The 23,075-nt window shown below is 39.1% G+C and overlaps 4 protein-coding genes across 10 annotated transcripts in view; all 4 read right to left on the bottom strand.

The window, feature by feature from the left end:
* The window catches only part of LOC110491998 (homeobox protein Hox-C3a), a 71,846-nt gene extending 52,459 nt beyond the window's left edge, over positions 1-19,387 (bottom strand). Inside the window, exon 1 of one of the 6 annotated variants that reach the window (XM_090202819.1) lies at positions 18,516-19,387. The gene's annotated coding sequence lies outside the window, so the exon portion shown is untranslated. The remainder of the gene's footprint in view (positions 1-18,515) is intronic. The other 5 variants (XM_036946912.2, XM_090202822.1, XM_090202820.1 and 2 more) reach the window with 5 other exon arrangements.
* On the bottom strand, positions 837-4,604 carry hoxc8a (homeobox C8a). Of its 2 annotated transcripts, none has more exons than XM_021565917.3 (2): positions 3,643-4,604; positions 837-2,517 (listed from the first exon to the last, which is right to left on the bottom strand). In XM_021565917.3, the coding sequence occupies exons 1-2, from the start codon at positions 4,076-4,078 to the stop codon at positions 2,183-2,185; spliced, it is 771 nt and encodes a 256-aa protein (XP_021421592.1). In that variant the 5' UTR covers positions 4,079-4,604; the 3' UTR covers positions 837-2,182. The 2 variants fall into 2 exon arrangements, with proteins under 2 accessions (XP_021421592.1, XP_021421593.1); XM_021565918.3 differs by having other exon boundaries at positions 837-2,511; positions 3,643-4,592.
* Positions 8,370-11,061, bottom strand: LOC118939536 (homeobox protein Hox-C9). Its single transcript, XM_036946913.2, has 2 exons — positions 10,333-11,061; positions 8,370-9,262 (listed from the first exon to the last, which is right to left on the bottom strand). The coding sequence occupies exons 1-2, from the start codon at positions 10,946-10,948 to the stop codon at positions 9,015-9,017; spliced, it is 864 nt and encodes a 287-aa protein (XP_036802808.2). The 5' UTR covers positions 10,949-11,061; the 3' UTR covers positions 8,370-9,014.
* LOC110491995 (homeobox protein Hox-C10a) lies at positions 19,105-22,813 on the bottom strand. Its single transcript, XM_021565916.3, has 2 exons — positions 21,908-22,813; positions 19,105-19,798 (listed from the first exon to the last, which is right to left on the bottom strand). The coding sequence occupies exons 1-2, from the start codon at positions 22,794-22,796 to the stop codon at positions 19,521-19,523; spliced, it is 1,167 nt and encodes a 388-aa protein (XP_021421591.2). The 5' UTR covers positions 22,797-22,813; the 3' UTR covers positions 19,105-19,520.
* Positions 22,814-23,075: the final 262 nt, after the last annotated feature.

Raw genomic sequence — 23,075 nt, 5'->3', positions numbered from 1 at the left:
ATTGTGCCTCATAATTAATTTCAGGGATGTACTTCATATAAGGTCACGTCAAAGACTAAATGTCAACTTGTCATTAAATAGTATGATTGCTTTTGAACAGGACATAGTTACTCATTGATACAGCTTCAACTGATATATAACATTTTCAGCTTCAATAACATTAGACAATTGTTTTGAGATTGTTGACTGTCTCCAACAGACCCACAAAACAACAAATCTGATTGTACATGATACTGGAGAACTATCTCTTAAAACGATTTGTAATAGGAGTGACATATTTCTAAGTCAATTTGAGAATCCATCAAATCGTTGTATTACTTGGGTCACATTGAGTAGCCACAAACGGCATAGCAACTGATCATTTCAATTGCTGTGGTGATAACATTGTAACTATATGTAACAACGTTGTAATTATATCAGTGACTAATGGGGTGCAGACTTGTCTGTTTCCACCATTACACTGTGAAAGAAGTTAACTGTGGTATCCTATTGCATTCCATATAGCCTAACTTCTGCAGTCGCCCTGTGACACCGAGAAGCTTCTGGTCGTCGACGAGGCACACTATGGAATAATGTGCTTAGGCTGCAAGTGCAACTTCAAGTCAAATGTTACCATGAGTGTCAATAGTTGCATCAGATCTAATGTCTAATGGCTATCGGCACTCTTAACAATCGACCGTGTCTCATTTATCTAAAATGCTTTTGTAGGGCATCGATACTGTATGTATATGGTTGGTTGCTCCCTGTAGCGTAGACAGACAGCATAGAAACAGTAGCCTAGACATGCTCAGTCATTCAGTTAACAAGTTCTTACGGCCATAAAAGAAGAGGTACGATGGTGAGCCATCTTGTTTATTCGTATTTTTACGTTAACAACAATGGCGGAGATACACAATTCCGTCTTTCACGTGAGAAACACCAGCAAACGAGCATACTGTTCACATCAATAATATAACAAGACGTACATTAAGATTATATTCAGTGCAAAAAAAACTACGGTATTATCACCAGCACATTAAAATAACACGCCTTACTTTTTAAAATCGTTGTAGGCTAATTGTAGCAGGTATTATAATCATACAGTCATGTAAGTTTTCTATAGGCAGTTTTAGTTGTTGGGGGAAATATATGTTTTAGTCTAAACATAGCAGTGCCGTTATTATGGAATACAAATTCAGTAAAAGGCAAAGTTCTGTTTTAGTAGGTAGTGCCCTGGTACAATCTTGCCATATCGGTTACTTGGCTTTTAGCTAACTTTGTCTTCCTAAGACTCACAAATTGTCTTAAACAAGCATAGGTATATATTGGGTAAATAATACATAACTTAATAATATAACGTTAATATAACACTATAAAAACAATATCATATGAAATCTCTATTTAGAAATCTCTATTGCAATTTCCCCAGGTTTAGGTAGCATCTTTATTAAGGATTTAAAACGATTGCATGTCCCTGGTAATCCTACCAAAATCCTATCTGAAGTAAGAACTAAATATCCTTGTCTTGGCTCTTCACCACAAATGACAATGAAGTATAATACAAAAAAACTGAAAAGAACAATAAAATGTGTTTTACATATGGGCCTGCTAGTCAATGTTATTTCCTCGGAAGTCACACTGCTGTCATGACATTAAACATTAAACATATTGTTGAGTTACATTTTGCTGACGATTTTAAATGGCAACTATTTGTCCATTGTGAATTTGAATTCTATTTACAGGATTAGTTGGCATTGGTTAAGTGTTGTTGTACCCTGCCCTGTCTGCCTATGTGTATTTGTTTGTCTATGCTTTTGTTAGGAGATTACATAAAATCAGTTTTTTTTATCAAATAAATTATCTAAAGTGGCCTATAGCCTACTCCATTAAACATGCTTTTAAACAGAGATCACGTATAAGATACATTTTCTAAATGCAATATTGCCGAATGTAAATGTTGTAAGGAAAAGTAAAAAACTACAAAATAACTAATTTGCATCCATATAACTCATCGTGAAGAGGGAGAAATACATACATAAGTATGCCAGCAATATCTGTGGGATCTTTTTTTCCTTTCCCTTGTTGACTAATAAAACAGTGGCCATAAAGTTGACGCTCTCTGCCTCCTTCTCTCCTTTCATCGTCAATATGGTTCCTCTTTTTTTCCCTTTTTCTGCCATATAACCATAAAAAGACCATAAAATCACTCCTTGGTCTCCTCTTTCTCTTTCTCTTCCGCTTCTTTCTCTTCCCCCTCTTCCCCTTCACCGTCCTCGTTGCCCTCCTCCTCAGCCTCAGCCTCGGCATCAGCATCCGCCTCTCCTCTCTGGCCCGGAAACTTGTCTTTGTTGTTTTCTTTTTTCCACTTCATTCGCCGATTTTGAAACCATATCTTGACCTGCCTTTCGGTGAGACTCAGGGCATGGGACACCTCGATCCGCCGCTTGCGTGTAAGGTACGGATTGAAGAGAAACTCCTTCTCCAGTTCAAGTGTTTGGTAACGACTGTAGGTTTGCCTTCCATTCCGCCTCCCTGGTGCTTAAATGAAATAGTAAATATGGTTAGCTTATATGTATTAGATATTGTCTTTAACATATTATTAGTAGGACTACAGTAATTTGATCATCTTAATGAAAAACACAGACTGGACTTTCCTGAGTTAATTTGATGGTGGAATTAATATTTTAAAATCAAGGAAAAACAACTAAATCTAAAATATTCCCACATGTCTATTATTTTGTAGTATAAATTAAATATGATCTGTTTAGTAACGTTTACTTTTTCAATTATGTAACTGGTAACTGCACTACACACACTCACACAAACACACACATTCACACACTCACAACCACACACACACTCTCTCTCACACACACGCGCGCGCGCGCACACACAATAGGTAGATAGATACATGTTCTTCTGCAGATTGCGGAGGAAGTATCTTAGGCCTAACATATTTTTCTAAGATAACACTAAAAACACTTGAAACGATAGTCCATGATGTGTTAAATTATCAATTCTATCACACCCTACATTACCTTATTAGCTTGGTTTAGGGCAAGGACATGTGAAGAGATGAATAGCAGGTGGAATACTGACGTTTAGAAGCAAAGTAGGATATTTGCATTACAAATCGTTTATTGTTTCAGTAACAATTTGGTCATACAATGTTTGGGCACTCCGTTTAGTAGGTCTCTATTTAATTTAGGATGGCAAGGGATGGGGACAAGTTGTACTTCAGGTTCTTCAAATAACTCTGGGTTTCTGGGTTTCAGTTTTTTTGTCATTACAGATATTCTCAAGAAAAACACTATCCGTGTCACCGATACCTCTGTCAAGTGAGACAACTTTTTTTTTCTTTACATGGTAACCTAAGTTGTTTGTTAGAAGCTTATACGTTAATATTACAGGCCACCTGATATAAGATCTGAGATTACATAACTATTGTTTATAGTGTATACTCGCTATAGCTATGTAATCAATTAACCTGTATATTCTGCTGCACTAAAACGCAATAAATAAAGACATTCTCAATTCCTTATTATTACTTTTGCTTTTACGCACGCAGGCACACGCACAAACACGCACACAAACACACACCGCGCACAAACACACATAGTTACTCGCACATATGGGAAATAAAGTACACAAAATAATTCTAACCGTGAGGTCTCATCCAAGGAAACATAATACTGGGAGACGAGTTCTGATTTAAGTGGCCTTGTCCTTCTCCGGGGTTAGAGCCGTTAGAGGATTTAGAGTCTGGGTATTGCGCGAGGCTTGCCTCTTGCTGGGTACCATAAAGCGGTTGCCTCGGTAGAGCTTCATATCCATAAAATTTCGTTGCGTCTCCATGGCAAGCCAGCGCGCAGGGGTTCTGTTGGTATCCAGGATTGGAGATCCCCGTGGTCCCATGGTGAAAAAAGTCCTGGACATGATGGGAAGGGTGCTGAAAGCCCGATGCAGCTGCCCCGGGTCCGTAGACCAGCGTGTGGCTACGGGCAACGCTTTGTGGGAATCTGCAGTCGTAGTAAGTTGGCTCCAGTGATTCGCCTCCTTTGTATTTGGAGAAAAGAGGGTTAACAAAATATGAGCTCATTGTTTAGTTTGCATTAAACAAGGGAAGGTTTCTTCGTTGTAGAATATCCCCGTTCAGGATTGTGGCAGCCTTTTGTTTAGGTTCCCAGTCGCACACAGAACACAGACAAACCGGAACTAGATGGAGAAACGCTGCCCGTTTGGACAAACAGTCTCAGGCAGCTCTCTCGCGCTCCAACACTCTTCTCATCGAGTTTTTCTCACTATCTCCAGTAGTTTTCCTTTTTTCAGCCTCAAATCCGGCTCATGGCGTGTGCTTTGGATATGTGTTAAGGTTATAGCTGGCTTGCTCCGCCGACACAGTCACAAGCGCTTCTCTTTTTTTTCCTTCTTTTTTTTTTAGCTTCCCACCCAACCACCCCCACCATAATCCTCCCTCCCAACAACCCCCCCAACTCATCTTTTACCCAAGCGGTCAGCGTGTACATACACCATGATAGACAACCTGCACTAACCATTCTACTACAACAAGAAAAATGAGCTCAATATGATGCCTATGATCACCATGTGAAAAAGCTAAACTCTCAAGTTGTCTTTGTGGCCAAATTACTATGACACATAGAGCTACTGGAGCGGACTGGCCATCTGGCATTTCAGGCAAATGCCAGATGGGCTGGACCATGTTTTGCCCAGTGGGCCTGTCTAACTTAGATTTTTTTTAAAATCTGGCTAATAATGGGGGCCTCAATGAAGATAATATGGCCACTGGTAGAAAAAATGAGACGTGGGGGGCTCAAGGGGAAAATAATGGGCAGTTTGTTAGAAATGCTAGGGAAGATTTTTGGTCCAGTCCACCCCTGTAAAGCTACACATATATAACAAATACATTAAAAAAGGCCTTGTTCTTAATAAAGTCATCATATGTAACCTGTGTATGTAGTTTGAGAGCCATTCCTTATATAAAATAATGGTTTAAAAAGGGACGCTGTTAGCTGTTAGCTTAGCCTACCATAAATACACAATAGCACTGCTTGAGGGCCCACTATACTGCCTGCTATTTATGACAGGGTAACAAAAAATAAAGGCCTATATAACTATAAACGAGTAGGCCAGGCCTAGCACATATAACTAACTACAAATGTGTAATGCTTTAATAATGATAACGGAAATAATAATGATAATGGCATCTTTAACAAAATCACAAACCCATTCAAATGTCTAACCCTTGTAGCTCAACATTAACGCTAAGTTTTCATACTTGAGCTAATACGCCTACTAACTATAAGCGCTTTACCAGTCCCTTGCGCACTTAAACTACAGAAGGCCATGAAACCCCGGCATGAGCAAACATAAATGAGGCCTGTATACCCGACTCACTCTACTGACCCTGTTAAACCTATGAGCAAAAGTAGTAAATCTGCCACGTTCAGTTAATAAAATGTTACATTAGACTACATTAGATGTCTCATTATTTCAGCGGAGATATCGATAGCGCGTTGTTTATTTCTGTTGTGTATAGCTAAGTTGTAGCATGGCCTCTCCCTGAATGCGCGCTCGTGTTGGTTTTGTGGTGTTACTGACGATTTTTACACGTCATCGTAAAATATGAAAGGCCCACAGAGAACATTTACAGACTTGTAACAGTCTATAAATATGCTGATTGCTGTTTCAACAACAAAAGCACTGAAAGGGACTAAGAAACAATTAGACTATAATAGTATGCTTCTGATGTAGGCCTATAAATGCTGTTAACAACATTATTATTACAATATCTATTAGCATATTATTATTATCATGAGGTATTATTAGGATCTGGTATTAGTGTTAGTTCGTTATTAGGGGTAATGCTTATTCAAATATTCAGTGTTATTTGTCAATCAATTGTAGAAGTAAAAACTTTCTCTGTTTGTTCATTTTACTGGTTTGAAGATCTTTTCAGATAGGCCTACATTGTCTTAAGTATGGGGTGGTTGATACAAGGTTTATGGTACAAGGTCCACGCCTCTCCAGAGAAAAACTAGACCACACAACTGCCATAAAAAAACGTGGATAGGAAGTGATTTCAATTGCGCTTAAGGTGAAAAATGTTATGTTTTCAAATGTCAGTCCAAATGTTAATTGGCCTTCAATGTTGATGCAAATATGCAGAACCAACCTAATCGATTGTGCTAACGTTAGCTCCTATACATAAAGCTTGATGCGTTGCTAATAGTTTATAACCACGCATAATGAATGATATTTGATTAACATGTGTACAAACCAGCTCTTAGTCAACTACACATATTAGGCGTATACGTTCTACTAACGTGAAAGGTCATAACATAACATGGGTGAATGGGAAATGTAGGTTCATTTTGGTGTGACCCATCCTACAAATAGCGTACAATAGGCTCCCCATACGCGCATAAAAAGGTTCAACGAAGTCATAATCTATGTCTTCTGTACCCATACCTACACAAGTGAGACAGTCAATTATATCACATCTTTCAACCCTTTTTCTTAAAAATGTGATGAATGACGAAAACTGCATTTATTCCATCAGTAGACCTATAGACATTGGCCTAGCCAACTCCCTATTCGTGCACCACGCAAGGCCATAGCACAGCAGCACATAGCAGTACAGTCGGTCAACAGTGTCATCTAGTGTTGAGTTCGATCACCAACATTCATCTGCACCACGCATGCTATCATCAAATCGACGTTGCTTACATGAGGGAGAAATAAATGCAGTCGTATACATAATCAATATAGGGCCACAAATATGTGTTGAAAATGTATTTTACGACCTGTCAAATAAACTATATCCTTATAGGGCCTCCAATATTTTGCATTTGCTTTTATTTAAGTAGACCCCCTCAGAATAGTTTTTGACATTCTCTTCATATGGATTGTCTTAAGATAACGAACAGGCTTTTCTCTCTTCTTGCGGTCATATAGCCCACTCTGCCGTGCTCAGAGAGACCTGCCCAGGGGGAAGGCAGTAGGCTTGTTTGCGGTGGGCCCAACAGACAAACTAGCTGTAGCAAGTCCCCTTTGAACGAGTCCACCATCGCCCACCGTCCCACCATTAAAACCATAAAGTAATTTAGCCCAGACGTCTAGCCAGTTAGTCGGGTTTGCTTTGTTCGTCTGAATTTGAGACAAACAACCGAGCTCCAACAGGGCTGTAAACTCAGCGTTTTTGTCCTGTGCGGAAATACACTGGATTGGGCTTTGAAATTACAACATCCTGTCCATATTGTTCAACATCACAAAAAGGCAATTTAGGCCAAGAGCCCAGGAAACAAATGCCAGACGTGAATTTATTTTCACATTAGGAAACTTTAATTTCGTTACATTTCAAACAAGACGAATGGATCGAAATATGTTTCTTACAATTCATTAATTATAATTACTCTCTCGCTTATGAAGAAGTTGGTTTAAACTATGCCTATAGCGTTGGCTACAAGATTTGTTCAGAATTCCTGCGAGCCTAACTACTTTTTCCTTAGCTTCACGCACACGCAAAGGAGCCTCTCAACACATGGATAAAGGTTAAAAATATAATAATATCTTCATAAGCAGCTGCTAGTATTTTTGCTTAGGAAAATAAATTATTACACGGGACACATATGGCTAGGCCTGTGACGACACAGGCTCATTGGCCAAATGTTTATATGAAGTTGTCTTCTGCGGTTTTTGTCACGAAATAAATGTCTATTTCCTTTCCAAAATATGAGTAATGACTGTTTCCTATTTGTTCTATAACACATTTTACTGCTACATTTTGATTTATAGGCTATGTCTTTGATGTTTACGCAGTGCAATGCGAACTAGCTGTGGTAGTTTGTGGACAGATGTGGTGGCCTCTGCATACCAAGTGGTAACCTTAAATTCATGCATTCAAATATAATTTGTATCAAAACAGCACAATATAAAACAAACGTTTTGTGAAATCATATTTAGTAACAACCTTGATGTGTCGGCGAACTTACATCAATCTATTCGAGAGAGAAAAAATAACCCACTTATGGGCACACTCTAAAGAGCAGTAGTCTAAAGATTCTGATTTGCTTGCAAATACTCGAAAGAGGATTAGGAAATGTTCCATCTGCTTCCAATATTCCACACAACGTGCAGGGAAATTGGGATTTCATTTCTTACAGGTCTCCTGATTAACACAAATGCGGTTCGTGTTGCCTTTGTGTTGACATCATTATCGATACATTGGCTATTTTACGCGCCACAAATGTGCGCTTTAAGTTCCAATATGTAGTTCTACATGTGGATCTAAATTGGTCGTAAGATTGCATGCATATTTACGTTTGTTTTACTTTGAGACGTCTGAAAAGAAACACAGAAAACACAAGAGCCTCGTGGTAATGTTTATATTTGAGTAGGCCTATATCTACACGTATATAATGAATGAAACGTGCCTATACAATCGACTGAATATGAAATGCACAATTAGGTACACCAAACGGTTACGTTACCACATAGACGCAAGACAGACATTTTGTTAAGACGGCAGATGTTCTCTTTCTGTATAAAATGTGCTACTACACCCATAGCATAGAAAATGAACAAACATGGAAGAAACATTCACAGAGACATCATAAATTATGGAGTGAAGAAATTAAAACAATTCAAGTATTCTCTTTCTTATAGGCCTACTTCGGGGCAGTTTTTAATTTGTCCAAAATATCATTAATTAAAATGTCCCTTATAACAAAGAAACACATACATGTATCTTCAAAGTAAGTGCAGAGTGTTTTATTTTCTTGGAAAGGGGTTCGTTTAAAACTGGACAAAGAAAGGAGAGCATATAAAAAAAAAATATTTCGCAAACATGGAAGGTGGGGTTAATGCAAAAACTAAAGCCAACCCAAAATCCAACATTAAGAAGTGAGCATAATGTATTTTGGTTTATCTTTGTTGTTGTCCATGGCAATAGTGGTTATTTTACTGTTGTCTGATGCTTGTTTTTGTCTGATGACGTTTTTGTAACAATTCCTTTATTATTGTTCTTTGTTGGCGTCGGTTTTTTCCTTGTTCATTTTCTTCATCTTCATCCGCCGGTTCTGGAACCATATTTTGACCTGCCTCTCAGTGAGGTTGAGGACTCTTGCCACCTCGTATCGACGGTCTCTGGTAAGGTACATATTGAACAAAAACTCCTTTTCAAGTTCGAGAGTCTGGTATTTTGAATAAGGGCACCTCTTCTTCCTTGTAGAACGCGCGTGAATCCAATTTGCCACTGGGTTATCTGCAAATAACACATGATCAGTCAGCAATAAACTTGAAGCAATGACAAATGAAACAACAATCATACAATGGCCCTAGACTATAGCTTTGTCCCGTGGGTCTCCAGTACAAAACTAGTGTATCTCCAGATAAAGTATGTATCAGCAAATGTAATGCTGTAGGCAACAAACGTCAAAACATGTAGGCCTATCTACAACATTTAGTGATGCTTTTCCAGCTTTTCTCTTTCTTGGACTTGCCGTCGTAAAATACTCAATGGGCTTATTCACTTTATAGGCCCATAAAACGGCCTGTGGTTCAAGCCTTTACAAGTCAGTAGTGAAAGTCCCTCGAATATGTTGCAAACATTCCTCAAGTTGTTTTTGGCGTTATACCTGAATTTGGCTTGAAATGGAAAACGTTTAGCCTATGACAACAGACAACATATAACCAACACGTAGGCACCACGTGTTCCCGTGTTGCCATGATAGTTATGTATCAGGGTTTCTCTTTGGTGTTTTTTCTGAGAATATCCACTTTTACTGGATATACTTGAAGCTTGATATAGCAACATAATATCCCATTGAGATTATCTTTAAAAGTTAATTCAAGGTAGTGTATTTTTTATTTTATTTATGGAGTTAGTGGCATACTAGCATAACATAAAATAGTAGCATAAACCACCAAAATGGTGACCACCAAAATAGATTAAAATGGCGATCAATGTTGAAGTATTTGGCACATAAAATAGGCTACCTAATTGATTTAGACGCGAGCATTTTACATTTCAGTGTCCCTATACATTCACAACATCCACACTGGCTGTATCCGAATTGTTTTTTGAGACCTATTTTATAACCTGCTCGTCGTTTTATAGCCCAATCCTACTAGCGTTTGTCTCTTTATAAGTCCTCAACATAGCCACCGAGCAGAGAAGATTCAGTCGAGGAAAGAAAAGATGAATGAAAGAGCATATTATGGGAAAGAGACACTATAGACCAGCTCTAAACCAAACGCAATTAACACAGACAGAATATCATCCAAACACCCCCCCCCCCATTCCCGGTTGTAAAACAAGGGGCTTGAACTTACTTGGGTCTAATTCTGGTTTCTCGTCTTTATGCTTTCCGGAAGCCAAAAGCTCGGTCTCGGGAGAAGGGATGTTCGTTTGGTTCTTTTCTCGAATGTCAGCGGAGGTGCAGTAGAGATAATCCGTGTAGTTGCGTCCGTTGGAGGCGAGGCAGTCACCGGCTCGATGCTCCTGGAAGGCGTCGGGCTTCAGCCCATAGTGTCTGCCGTTGGCTGGGTAGCCAGGGAAGGACATGGTCCCCGAGATCGGCTCTAGCCATGACCGCACATACCTTGAGTCCGTTCCTAAATGAGGTTGGTGGCTGTATGGGTGGTAAACCACTGAGGACTGGGAGTGAACAGGGGCCCAAGAGGTAGTAAACACGGGTGGTTTCGGGGAAAAGCTGCAGGACGGATACTCACCACACTCCGGTATAAGGGACGTTGGACGAGGGCCGGTGGGGTGCGAACCAGGAGCCGAGAATCGAGCCGCAAGAACATCCTCGCTTTCATGGTGTATCAAGGAATCCACATAATAATTACTTATGGGACCCGTGGTCGACATGTCGATGGTTCCGTTCTCTTTTACATGCATCCGATTATTATATGGAGTGTGTGTACTTTTTTTTGATCTACCCATAGAACAATCAACGCAGGTAATTATTTCTCAAAGCTTCCCCAGCTGCAATTGGCTGCCTTAGCAACACGTGATTATATTTTGCCCCACAAAAATTGCACAGTGGATCAATGCGCGGGTTATCACAGCATTACACAATATATGTCTTATAGAATCATATTCAGATGTTTTCCCCTGGATGAATTAGAGGTAAATTCAACAGTATTCTATCCTGACGTTGATAAAATATAAGTCAAATAGTCAAATATATCGTAAAACAGACTAAGGTTGGCTAGGTTTGAAATCGCAGGCACTATTTGTTGATGTAATCAATCTCTGTCTAGTGTGCGCAATATCTGTAGTCCAGTTTCATGCGCGTATAGACATAGTTAAGTAGTAAAATAGATCATTAAACTCACTCTCTAACACATAAGGCGTTTTATTATTTTGCATTTTTCATTGTATAACGCTATTCATTTTTTTATCGGGAAAAGATAGTTACTCTACTTTTTTATATTACCATGAACCGCATGGATAATATTGGATAGTCTATGATATTGTAATTTAGGTAATGTAATATATGAACAAGAAAAAAGTTTGCACGGACTACAAATTGGCATTATGGAGATATGTTTTCCCAAAATTGAGTACGTATGCTTTAGATATGAGGAGGATGCTTGAAACTACTACGATGCTTGAAACTTTGCACACTACAGCGGTATATTCGGCAAGTGGCCGGCGGTGCATGTTTTTATGTCCTTCAATAAATTTTTACGAGGACCATTTGATTGTTCATAAACTTGTCGTTAATAAAACTGCAGTCGAGTTCCTATCTTAACATAAAAGCAACACTGTCCATGTGGGACAAGTCCCATCAAACTGGAACGCTGAGGACGGACAGCAACGACAGGGACTGGGGGACTATATGCTGCAGAGGAGAGGAGGTATTGGTTCAAGGAATAATCCGGCTAGAGATGCAGGCTTGCAGACGAATAAACGTTCTTCTTTGTAAAACTAATATGGTATTAGCTGATCTCTGATCCCAGCATAAGCCTTTTGTTGTCATTTATGCCTATAGAGCAGAGGTCTGTGTATATTCTGCGGCTAATAATAGCCTACAAAATGTGCATTTCAGAGTGTGTACTTCTCATCTCAGCCAGGCCCATCTGTATAAGTCTCTGTATAAGGCTGATTCCGATTTGCTGCAGTTATTGACCCCACAAACACATTTAACGACGATGGTTCGTCGAATGCATGCTATGGTAAGATCACATACTTTCATATTCAAAATATTACATTTGAGCTTTTATTGTCCAATACGAATTTAAGACAGACCGCTAATCCACAATGTTGTTGTCAGAAATAAAAATAGACATAGCCTATTATCTCAAATCTTATTATTGAATATTGAATAGTTAAAGATGGCATCTTCGACAGGGTCTTGTTTTGTCATTTAAGAGCTGGTAGTGTGATGTCTCGAAGTCATTGCGTTGGTGACCTAAAATATCAAGGGATGTCATTCGTTTTTGCGTTAAATTGAATAATGGAATGGAAACTTAGACATATAAAAATGTGATAATTTATTTAATTTCTTTATCTAATTTCATTGCATTACTTGAACTTCCTGCAATGAAAACATGGCCTTTGTACGGTAGTCTGTATAGCATCCTTAGCTTTTGAACAATGAAATGTAAACACCTAATAAGTCTGGAACTTGTAGCAGGTTTAAATTATAGTGATTGTGTAGTAAAAGATAACTATGGATGGTGGGGACGAAGGGCGTTGTTTGACTTGCAAAGTTGGGCAAAAGCATTGTACGGTTGTGTTATAGCTAATGTTTAAAATAGTGTTAATATTAATCAAAACTGTTATCCATATATTCTTATCAATACGATGCAACTGAATATCAAGACAGTCAAATAGAATGTATTTTGCTCAAATAAAATAGGATAAACCTTGTGCTCGCTAACGTTGGCTTTTTCCCAGTAGATACGCAGTTACCATTCAGACCCAATGAGGGCACCAGACTATTTTACCCCTAGGGGTTTCCCTTGATATTAAACCCATTAAATCCTAAATATAAATATTATAGAGAACGTGATCTGTCATTAAAAGTCAGACACACATATCCGTAATACTATATTTCAAACAAATGCGTAATACACGCTTTATAACCTTACCCATGCGGCAATATGGCGACTTTATAAGTGACCAGAAAAGTCAAAAAGGCAGGCCAGTATGATGCAGAGAAACTATACAATAATATGTACAAACATATACACAGGTAGGTGCAGATCAGCATGTTTTATGACAGCGGGTGGGGCATACTGCAACGCGTTTTGACCAAACGTCTTCCTCATGTATAGCCTTTATTATGGTCAAAAAATAGGAAAAAGGTATAGGCTATTGTTTAGTCGTTCACAATTTCATTGGTAGAAATTACATGAATGTACTTAATATATGCACTTATGTCTAAGACAGAGTAGCTTGAGTCTTGTTTAGTATTGTTTCCCCCACAGATATGAAATTCATCTACAAAATTACTATTGGTATTGCTGATTGAACGGAAATGCATTATTTAACAACAAATATGATTACATCCGGGGACAAATATCAGTTTTATGTCATTGTTGACAAATGTATGCATGTTTAAAATCCTATTTTGTCATTATTCTGCTGTATTATTTGTATTTATTTATTGTGCTGTTGATTATTGATAATAAAAAAGAAAATGTCACATTTATGTATCCTGGTTTCTTAAGTTGTGGTTGGTTATTTACGTTTTTGCTCCTGACGGTGATTCCAAACCTCTGAACATTTCAATCGTATATCGGCGTGTAAAGCCATATCACGGAAGCTATTGTTATGATACCAGTGTAGCCTATGTATTAGGTAGTGATATAGACTCGCCTAACTCCTGATTAAAGAGCCGATAATGTTGATTCATTCAAATTATTGTTTTTACTGTGTATTTTACCACAATGCTTTTATTGTGCGTATGTTGTGCAACCCAAATGCACTCTTCCATATTTCACCATGAACCTTGATCATTGTCAGTCATTAATTTGATTATCATTTGATCTGGTTCTTAGGATTGGTAAATCGTTTAATTCAACCTGTGCACGCACGGACGACAATCATAAGAGAGTCTAACTGATTTGACACATTATCTGAAATGGTTATGTCTATCCTACTTTAGGGTGGGGTTATACGTGTCTCTAACAACGCTATTCTATCAAATTCCATTCATTTTAATAATGTCTCTCAGTATTGGGATGCAATATAAGGAAATGCTCTAAAATGGTGCATTTACACACTGATTGTCAACTGCTGGTTTGATATTTGTCTCGCTGGAGCAATGGCAGAGGAATTCACTGACCAAACATGGTTATAAGGAGAGGACTGCAGGAGACGAAAAGGGCGCAGACTGTCACTGTAGACAACAATGGCGTCCAAAGATTCTCTCCTCTCAGTGGAGGGGTCAGACTGCAATATATTGTTAGCAGTCAGATTAAATTCTTCATTCAAAAAGGGCTACAAGAGCTGGGTTTTAGAAATGCAGATTTTTTTTTTTGCACATGCATGTTTCAGCCAATCAACATCTTGTCCGAAGATGATGTTTAACATGTATGTCCAAAACATACTAGCTATACTACATAGTAAAGATCGTAAGTTCATGATATAGTTTCAAATAAATACCAAGGGAAATAGCAAAAAAAATAGATTTCAGAAATGTTAGTGCTAGACTCGCTGTAGGCCTAAAACTGAGTACTGATGTATAAATGTTTAGCAACAATAATCAGAAGCCATACGTAGCGGAAGCATGTTTCATTTGAAATCTAATTCGATATACTCCTAAATCATTTGGCAAGTTTTAAACATCTTATGTACGATTATATGGATCAAGGTCATTGTTGGAAACTATGGTGCAAATGTGTGGAGATAAAATAATATACAAATCCGGAGAACAGTAAACTTGGAAGCTAGATTTTTAAATAAATATATTAAATCATAATATTTACATTCAACATGTCAATTCTAGATAGATGGAGGTTTTAGCTTAAAATTGCACTCACCTCGCATAACAATTAACAATATTCCCGAACGAATTATGCAAATATCGCATTACAAACTAGTGATCACTGTATTTAGGTGCACTCCTACATGAAGGAACTTCAAGGAAGTACTTGTTTTGATATATGATGCATATTTGAACAAGGGATATTTTTTCTGTTGTACAGTCCAAACCTAATTTGAATCGTCAAATGAATTAGCCTATACAGTCCAGGTTAAAATCTTACCCTCAAACCTTTATGTTTAATCACCAAGGTGCCAATTTGAAAACTATTCAGTGAACAATATATTGGTATGCTGCTAAATAACAGCAACGCAAATCCTTTAAAAGAAATCGCTAGTAGGTAGCTATCTATATGGTTCAGGCAACAGCTAATTTAGGCAAATTAAGGATGAGGTAGGCATATGAGCTCCCCAAAAGCTTCGTAGCACTATAATCGTTAAGTCCATCATATGATCCGTCGTTAGTTTAAGAGCTTTTACTGAAACCGTTTATATGACTAAAGGTTTATAAAGCGGTTACAGCGGAGCACTTCAATCATTAATTAACGAGAAAGCCAGACCACTTGTAGAACAGCCAAGAGCTTCGTTGGGCAAATTTCCCTCTCTGTGTCAGATCACATAAAAATAGACAGTGGTGGTATGGCATATGGTATGGTCCTGTATTCTGTGTGCTAGAATTACAGCAATTTTCCCACAATGCACCGACATTTAGAGTATTTCCGCAGTAAAATGTTTTGTTGTTTGTTTTGTTACTGTTGATAATACAAATGACAGTTTTTGTTACAGTGTAGGCCTAATTGTGTATTATGGTGTGTTAACTCCTCATAACGCTGATGCAATGCGACAAGTCAGAAAATGAACAACTGCCAATTTATAGGTTATGCACGGACACACACACACGCAGACTAGTATACTTGCCACTGTGCTGCACCATTTATGTTTACATGTTTTACCCATTTCTTGTGTATATCCTGTATTCTAGTCAAGGCTCATCCTATATAACTACTGCTGTAGACACATTTTCTATTCATATAGTGTATCTATACATATTCCGGACTCGTTCTGATATTTCTTCATTTCTTTCTTTACATTTTTTGGGGGGATTTGTGTGTGTTGTTTTCTATTGTTATGTATTACCGCGCTGTCATTTTGCTGCACCTGGGATAATATCTGCAAAATATGTGTACTCGACCAATAACATTTGATTTGATTTTTGTGTCATAATATAGGCCCTCTGCAAATGCTCGCATCCGGTATCAGATACCTCCGGGCACGCCTTTTTTAGATATAGCAGTAATCATGCACACATTTTGTTTCACCATGACACAGCTATCAGCTCTAGCCAGGGGTGGAACATGGGTGTAGTCTATGCGCGGTCTCGCGACACAGTTTCATGATGAACCAGGCTTATTTATATTAGCCTGCATTATACATATACTTAAACACCAGGATGTTGGTGACAATGAGTTCGCCTTTATGAAGATAATGAAGCCGCCCAGTTACACTGCAGATATACAGATACCGGACTGTGAAGCCTTGCGTTAAAATGACAAATTCATCCAATAGCTTAGCCATTCCTTTCTTTTCTTCTTCCGCGCCCCACCTGTTTTAAGATGGTCAAATGCGTTGTTCAAATGCAATTCTTCACTCTATGACAACATACTATTTGCAATGGCAATTCCTATTAGATAATACGAGAAATTATAACCTGTCTACAAAAGAGGCAAAATTAGCCAAGTAATGTGAACCTTCATTAAAAATACCTGGTTACGTGTTCGTGCGTAATTGCTGTGCGTAATTGTGCACTAGTACGAATTCGAACAGTCTCAGTGTGAGTGTTTGAGTGTTTCCTCTGGGTGTCAATTCGAGTGCTGTAAATTATTTGTCAGTGGTGCATTCCAGAGCGAGACATCTATTCACTGAACTGAATGAAAATGACTTTGGATTCCAGACTGTCTCTGTTAGTGGCACTGACTGTTGTGAGAAGGGGGTTGATATAACAACAAGGCAAAATGGCGAGTAAATATAAACACATGCTCTCCATTTAAAGAGAGGGGACTTTGACTGTGCCATGTTAAAACACGTTCTTGACCAAACGTGAAAGAATTGTGTTGTGTATTATAAATACAACAAACAGTTGATTTTCCTCGGCCACGTCTTGTCATTTGGGTCATGTGGACCTAGGTTAACCTAGTTTCATGGATCAGATCGTTTTTATTTGAGAACGTTGAGGAAACGGAAACAATCAGAAGTGTCATCTGAAATATAATTTGATAATGGAGTCATTTCCCCCTGATCCGAAGAGGTTGCAAATGCATTATAGGTCAACAAAATTAGAGGGATATTCAAAGGTCCGTTCAGTGAGCCCAATCGCACACGTGCCACAATCAGAGATATACTGGTCTGTGATCAACTTCTATACAGAAGAGGGTTGAATAGCCTACATGACGACAACATACCTTATTTCCACATTTTATATTGACTTTAAGGCCAATAACATTGTACACATTTGAGGGGAAATAAAAAATACATTTAATTAATATTTGGCAATGTTGCTAACTGGCCTACAGCTCGATTCACTCTTCATATGTAAAGGATATGCTCATCATATTATGATGGAAAAAAATGAAACCCAAACAAAAGCATCATCAGGGAAACCTAAGAAGAAACCAGTAACGAAATGAAAAGGCAACGAAAGAGGTCTAACGTCTACCCCATGTTGTTTACAGCCCATTCTCTCTATGAGAATCTAAAGTACGTTTTACAGCCCGTCACAAACATGAGAGCCGGGGAGAAAAGTCTCCGTCCCGGCTATTACAGCTCCAGTTCATTTACAATGCCATTTGCGAGGACTTCAGTCAGAGTCTAGGGTGTAATTGAACGGAAAGTGTCGCCCTTGATGAAGACGAACTGACGTAATCAAGGCAGTTTCTTGTTGCGGAGCCAGGAAGCGAATCCCAACAACATAAAACTACCTAAACCACGCTTCAGCTGCGCAAGATGGGGTGTTCCATCGGGAAGGGAGACAAACAAACAGCAAAACACTCAAAGCCAGGTAAGGATTTTATTGTCTGTCAACCATAACATAGCTATTACCAGCATAATGAAACAAATAGGAATCGTTCATCCGAATGTATTATTTCATTGTCACTGTCATCCTAAATAGGCTAAGTGTGTACAACATTGAGAACCAACAGCAAATTAGGACATTGAAATAGCTTACTGTTAAACCGCAGAATAATAACAAATGGTGTCTGAAAATGCCCAACTAATAAAGGGAAAACTATTTAGACAAAGTATACATCATCGATATCAACACAGCAATAACAAAACCAATGTCTGGTTCAAAATGCTCAAAATGTTCCCAAAAGAAGAACGTCAAATCAATTGGTTTAATCAGACAACCCATCCCATCTCGCATGCTCGAGAGCGCTGTCAAACAAGCTCCACTGGCAGACCAACCGGCAGACAGGCGTGACATCTCAAAAATCACAGCTGAGTTAATAATACGTACCTATTTGTGTCCTACCTTGAATTTCCCCGGAGACACTCTGTCGTGGTGGTCCTTATTTATTCAAGCTGTCATTGATGTTTCAGTTGTTGTTGTTTATCATCCATCCTTTTCGTTTCTTGACGAGTTAACAAACAGCCCTGTATCGTCAAATAAGTAGGCGGCAGGCTACATAGCAGAGGGAGCCCGTCGAGCGCGTTGGTGACTCCAGTACAAAGCAGACACTCTCCACTCTGTAGACTAGCCTAGCCCTCTCCTCCACACACGTTTAAACGATGCATCTTTACTGCAGCAGCCAGCTAGCACATTATATTTGCAGATCATAAAATCCACCCCGAGCTCATGCTTCTACCACGAGACGGTCCTGACATAATACTTTTATGACCTTGACTTACTGTGGTCACCTGGATACTATTTAAACCAATCTCTTCTATTAAAACGGCCATGATCTTCCCACTCTCATCTGCAGCCTCTCTCTCTCTCTCTCTCTTCCCCTCTGTCTTTTCCTTTCTCAGAGTGCTAACATGATAATAAGGGGAAGGACAAGCTATATGTTATATATATTTCATTTCAAATCCCCTCCTTTATTCTATTGGACACGATTTTCCTTTAGGAATCGTCAACGGGTCTTATATGACGCAAGCAACAATGTGCATGCAAACAGTGCGAATAGCCTATCATGGCCTACATAGCAGAAGCAACTAAACTAAAGACAACAAGATGAAGCAACGGAATGAGGAAACATTCCAAAACAAACAATGTCTGTTTTCAATCCGGCAGTTCTAGCAGTTCTATGTTGGCAGGGCAACCGACACCTCTATTCAATGTTAATGTGTTGAAAGGCAAACTCAACTGCTGACCCGAAACCAAGTCCCTCCTTGATAAAGTAATGTACTCTTGGGCATCGTTGAAATATTGTCCTTGTATGAAGGCACACTTTGTGTGTGTGTGTGTGTATGTGTGTGTGTGTTTGGGTGTATATGGAATGGTTTTATAGATAAAATAATTTTAAGTGAAGTTGTGGACTGCCATATGATCCCGTCCACGACATTCCTTATTGAGTTTCTTGAGTTTCATCCTTCGGTTCTGGAACCAGATCTTGACTTGTCTATCGGTCAGATCGATACTCTTACTGATCTCCAGGCGGCGCTCGCGAGACAGGTACATGTTATACAAAAATTCCTTTTCCAGCTCGAGCGTCTGGTGCTTTGTGTACGGGCATCTCTTCTTCCGTCCACTTGTGGCTTTTAACCAGTTTCCTGGAGCATTTTCCAGTGTAAAATCATCTGTAGACATAAAACATGGAAAAGGTGAGCATACTGAAGGACTACTTCCGTGTTCAAGGCAGTCTATACCAGGCCTTTTGCGTTCCAATTGGTCTGCGTCAGGTCTGCACTGCCGCACCGCAATGTCTGGACTGTCTTTGACAATCTTTATTTCGAATGCACATTCAAGTTCTTGATCTTGAATCAAATGTCCACGCGCTCTATCAAATACATGGGTTCAAAAATCATCTATTTTTGTCGCTATCTTCGAACGCTTTGAACGAAGATGCAACAACAAAAAAATACTTGATGAATGATGAAACATAATGTATAGGCCTATTCGTTTGGCAGCAATACTACATCCGACCCACTTGTATTACTGTCCTATAGCCCTGGTTTGAGGTTTGAGGCTACCCTACATGGAAACTGGAGAGAGATTGGAAATAGCTGCATAGCCAGTACTTGATTACGTATATTCAAGGGTACACGGATAACATACATGGTTACTTCCCAGCTTCGATTTTCTTAGGAGTAAATATTTCCAACATTTTGAAACGATTGATGAATTCAACGTTGAGCAGAATATAATAGTGTCATCTCTCGATTATCGGTGGTTTTATTTTCTTCCCAAAGGCTGGCCAAATATGAAATGTTAGGCGGCTACATTGTGGCGGTTGAAAGTAGTATTTTGTGTGGCAATTACAAAATGTAGCTCTACCCCAAAATATGTAGCCGAGACTGGACGGTTTTATAAGACAAACGAGGGATAGTTTAACATTTTGCAGCAACATTTATTTAATGCACGTTGGCCCAAATAGGCCCAAATAGAAATTCATTTTTGGCAAACTTGAACTCTACTAAACTGAATTCCATAGCGTTAGCTAATACAAATACACAACGTAACCAAGCAATGTATTATTCGTATTATTATTAATAATAACAAGATCACGTGGACGATTCGTTAATAATATATGTATTCACCCTTTACCTTTCCTTTTAATCATTTTGGATACACACAACATTGTCCGGGGGAAAAACTGTGTGTTATCCACCCGTTATCCTCTATTACAAGAAAAATAAAAAGGGAATATATATTAACTAGCATGACGTTTACGCTAGCTAAACCACATTGTTATTATAAGACTATTTATTTTATATGCAAGGTGATTTTCATATAAATAAAACGAGATATAATAGTTTAAAATTCAAGGAAAGACAATTTCGTGGACGCTATTTCAGACTGCGTCTATCGTACACTGTTTTACAACAAAAAAAACAGTCATTATCGAAATTAAGACGTGATGTATAGCCTAAGCTGTATTCTGCTTTATATAACGTAGGATATAGTCTAACGTATATAATTGGTGAGTCAAATTAAGCCATTGCAAATGGTTAGGCCTTCTTTATACATTTGAAATGTCCCGTGTAGTGTTTGTGTGTGTGTATTTGTCTGGTCAATCTGTTTGATCTGCACGCGCGTTATGCGTTATGAGTGTGTGTGAACGTGTTTATTTCAATGATAACGGCCCATCTCACATTCTCACATGAATAGAAAGGTGATAAATGCCGTCGCCACGGTAACCCCTGCTAGGCTAGACCATTAAATGCTTGTTCAGAATGTCTCCAAATGTTCTGGATAGAACCAAAAAGGATTCTATTGCTTGCTTCATATATGGCACCCCTTAAGGTTCTGTACAGAACCCTTTTGAAGGGTGCTTTGATCAGAACCCCAGGGGTTATTCTTCGTTGAATCAAAATTGGTTATATAGAATCCTTGGGTTCGATATAGGGTTCTATATGGAACCAAGTACGATTCTATATAGAACATTAAGGGGTGCCATATATGAAACAAGCATAAAACCTTTTTTTTATCCAGAAGCTTTTTTTCTAAGAGTGTACAGTAGATACAGCATACACAATTGCAGAATATCAAAACGCCCACTGAAGCTTAGCTCATGCATGCAGAGGAGACCATTTTTAGTACACCATTTTTAGTACACCATTTTAAAAATTGCCACATTGTATCTCACAACTGTTTTATGGTACGTTTTTAAGTATGTGTGTGTGTGTGTGTGAGAGAGAGAGAGAGAGACAGGAGAGAAGGGGGGGGGGGGGGGCTTTTTGGGTTACCTTTCAATTCGCTGTCGGAGTTATCAGAACAACTGTCAGTCTTTGCGCTTTCCTCTTTCATGCTCTTTCCCTGTTTTGCCTTTTCGTTGCGCATTTCCTCGCTGACTGTCTCCTGGGTAGATTTGCTCATTTTAACCGTTGATTCTCTGGGTGATTCAACAGATGTCGTCACCTGGTCCAAAGAAGCAAAGCCTGTCCCGACCTGCTCTTTTCGCTGTCCCCTGCTCCCTCTGGGGTATACCTGTTTCTCTCCTCCATAACATTCGGACGTCGCCGAGACAGCGGTTTGGTCGGTCTGGCTGCTACTATTGTTCCCAAGCCGGATGTAAGTAGCCGACTCTGTAGCGTCCTTATTAGCCCTGCTGCTACTGTCACCCTGATACAGACAACAGAACGCCTCCTCTTTGACGTTGTCGGTTGGAAACGAACACGGTTGTAAACTGGACTGGGCAACAGGTTGCTCGTCCCTGTTAGTTTTGGAAGCCGAGGTCCATGTGCCCAGTTGGGATGACAGGTAAGGCGCATCTTGGTAGGAGCCGAGAGGGTGGCTGCTCAGAGGAACCTCGTCTTTTTTCGATCCAACTACTCCAAAATGTCTCATCATTGAGCATCCATACTCAGATGCAGCCGGGTGGATGTACATTCCATGGTTGCTGTTGGAGTAGCCTTCGCCTCTATAGGAAGATGATCCTCCCATCAAAGAATCCATAAGGAAATGACCCGCAGACATGTTATCCTGGCATGACATTATTTGTATTGTTGTTGTTTTTTCCCCCGTTTCTGTTCCTGTAGTAAAGGTTTTCTGGAGGAGAATAAGGACAGTTGGAAGCTGACATATTTTGGGGGCCAAAAATATCAGCAACATAATTATGGATTCTTGGAGCTCCATGTCATGTGATTTTCAGACCAATAGCAGTGTGGAAGTGGCCTTGAGGCGCCAGGCTGGGATGACGTCAGCGTGGTCAAGTTGGTAAGCAAAGGGGCTTTAAGACGGTGCAAGGGCGCTCTCTAGCGGAGAGCTTTGTGTAAAGACAGCCATGGGAGGAGTGAACAAACGGGTAGATACATATTTTATAATCACTTACTTGGGTATAACCGAAATTAAATCTAGTTAAAAAAAATCATTGTTAAGACAGGCTAATATTAAAACAAGACAGAGCAAATAGTT

Source organism: Oncorhynchus mykiss, chromosome 16 (assembly GCF_057628025.1).
Source record: "Oncorhynchus mykiss isolate SJ-2025 chromosome 16, ASM5762802v1, whole genome shotgun sequence".
In the NCBI taxonomy this organism is placed as follows: Eukaryota; Metazoa; Chordata; class Actinopteri; order Salmoniformes; family Salmonidae; genus Oncorhynchus; species Oncorhynchus mykiss.
The sequence above is the reverse complement of the archived record's forward strand: the minus strand, read 5'-3'. Positions and strand labels throughout refer to the sequence as shown.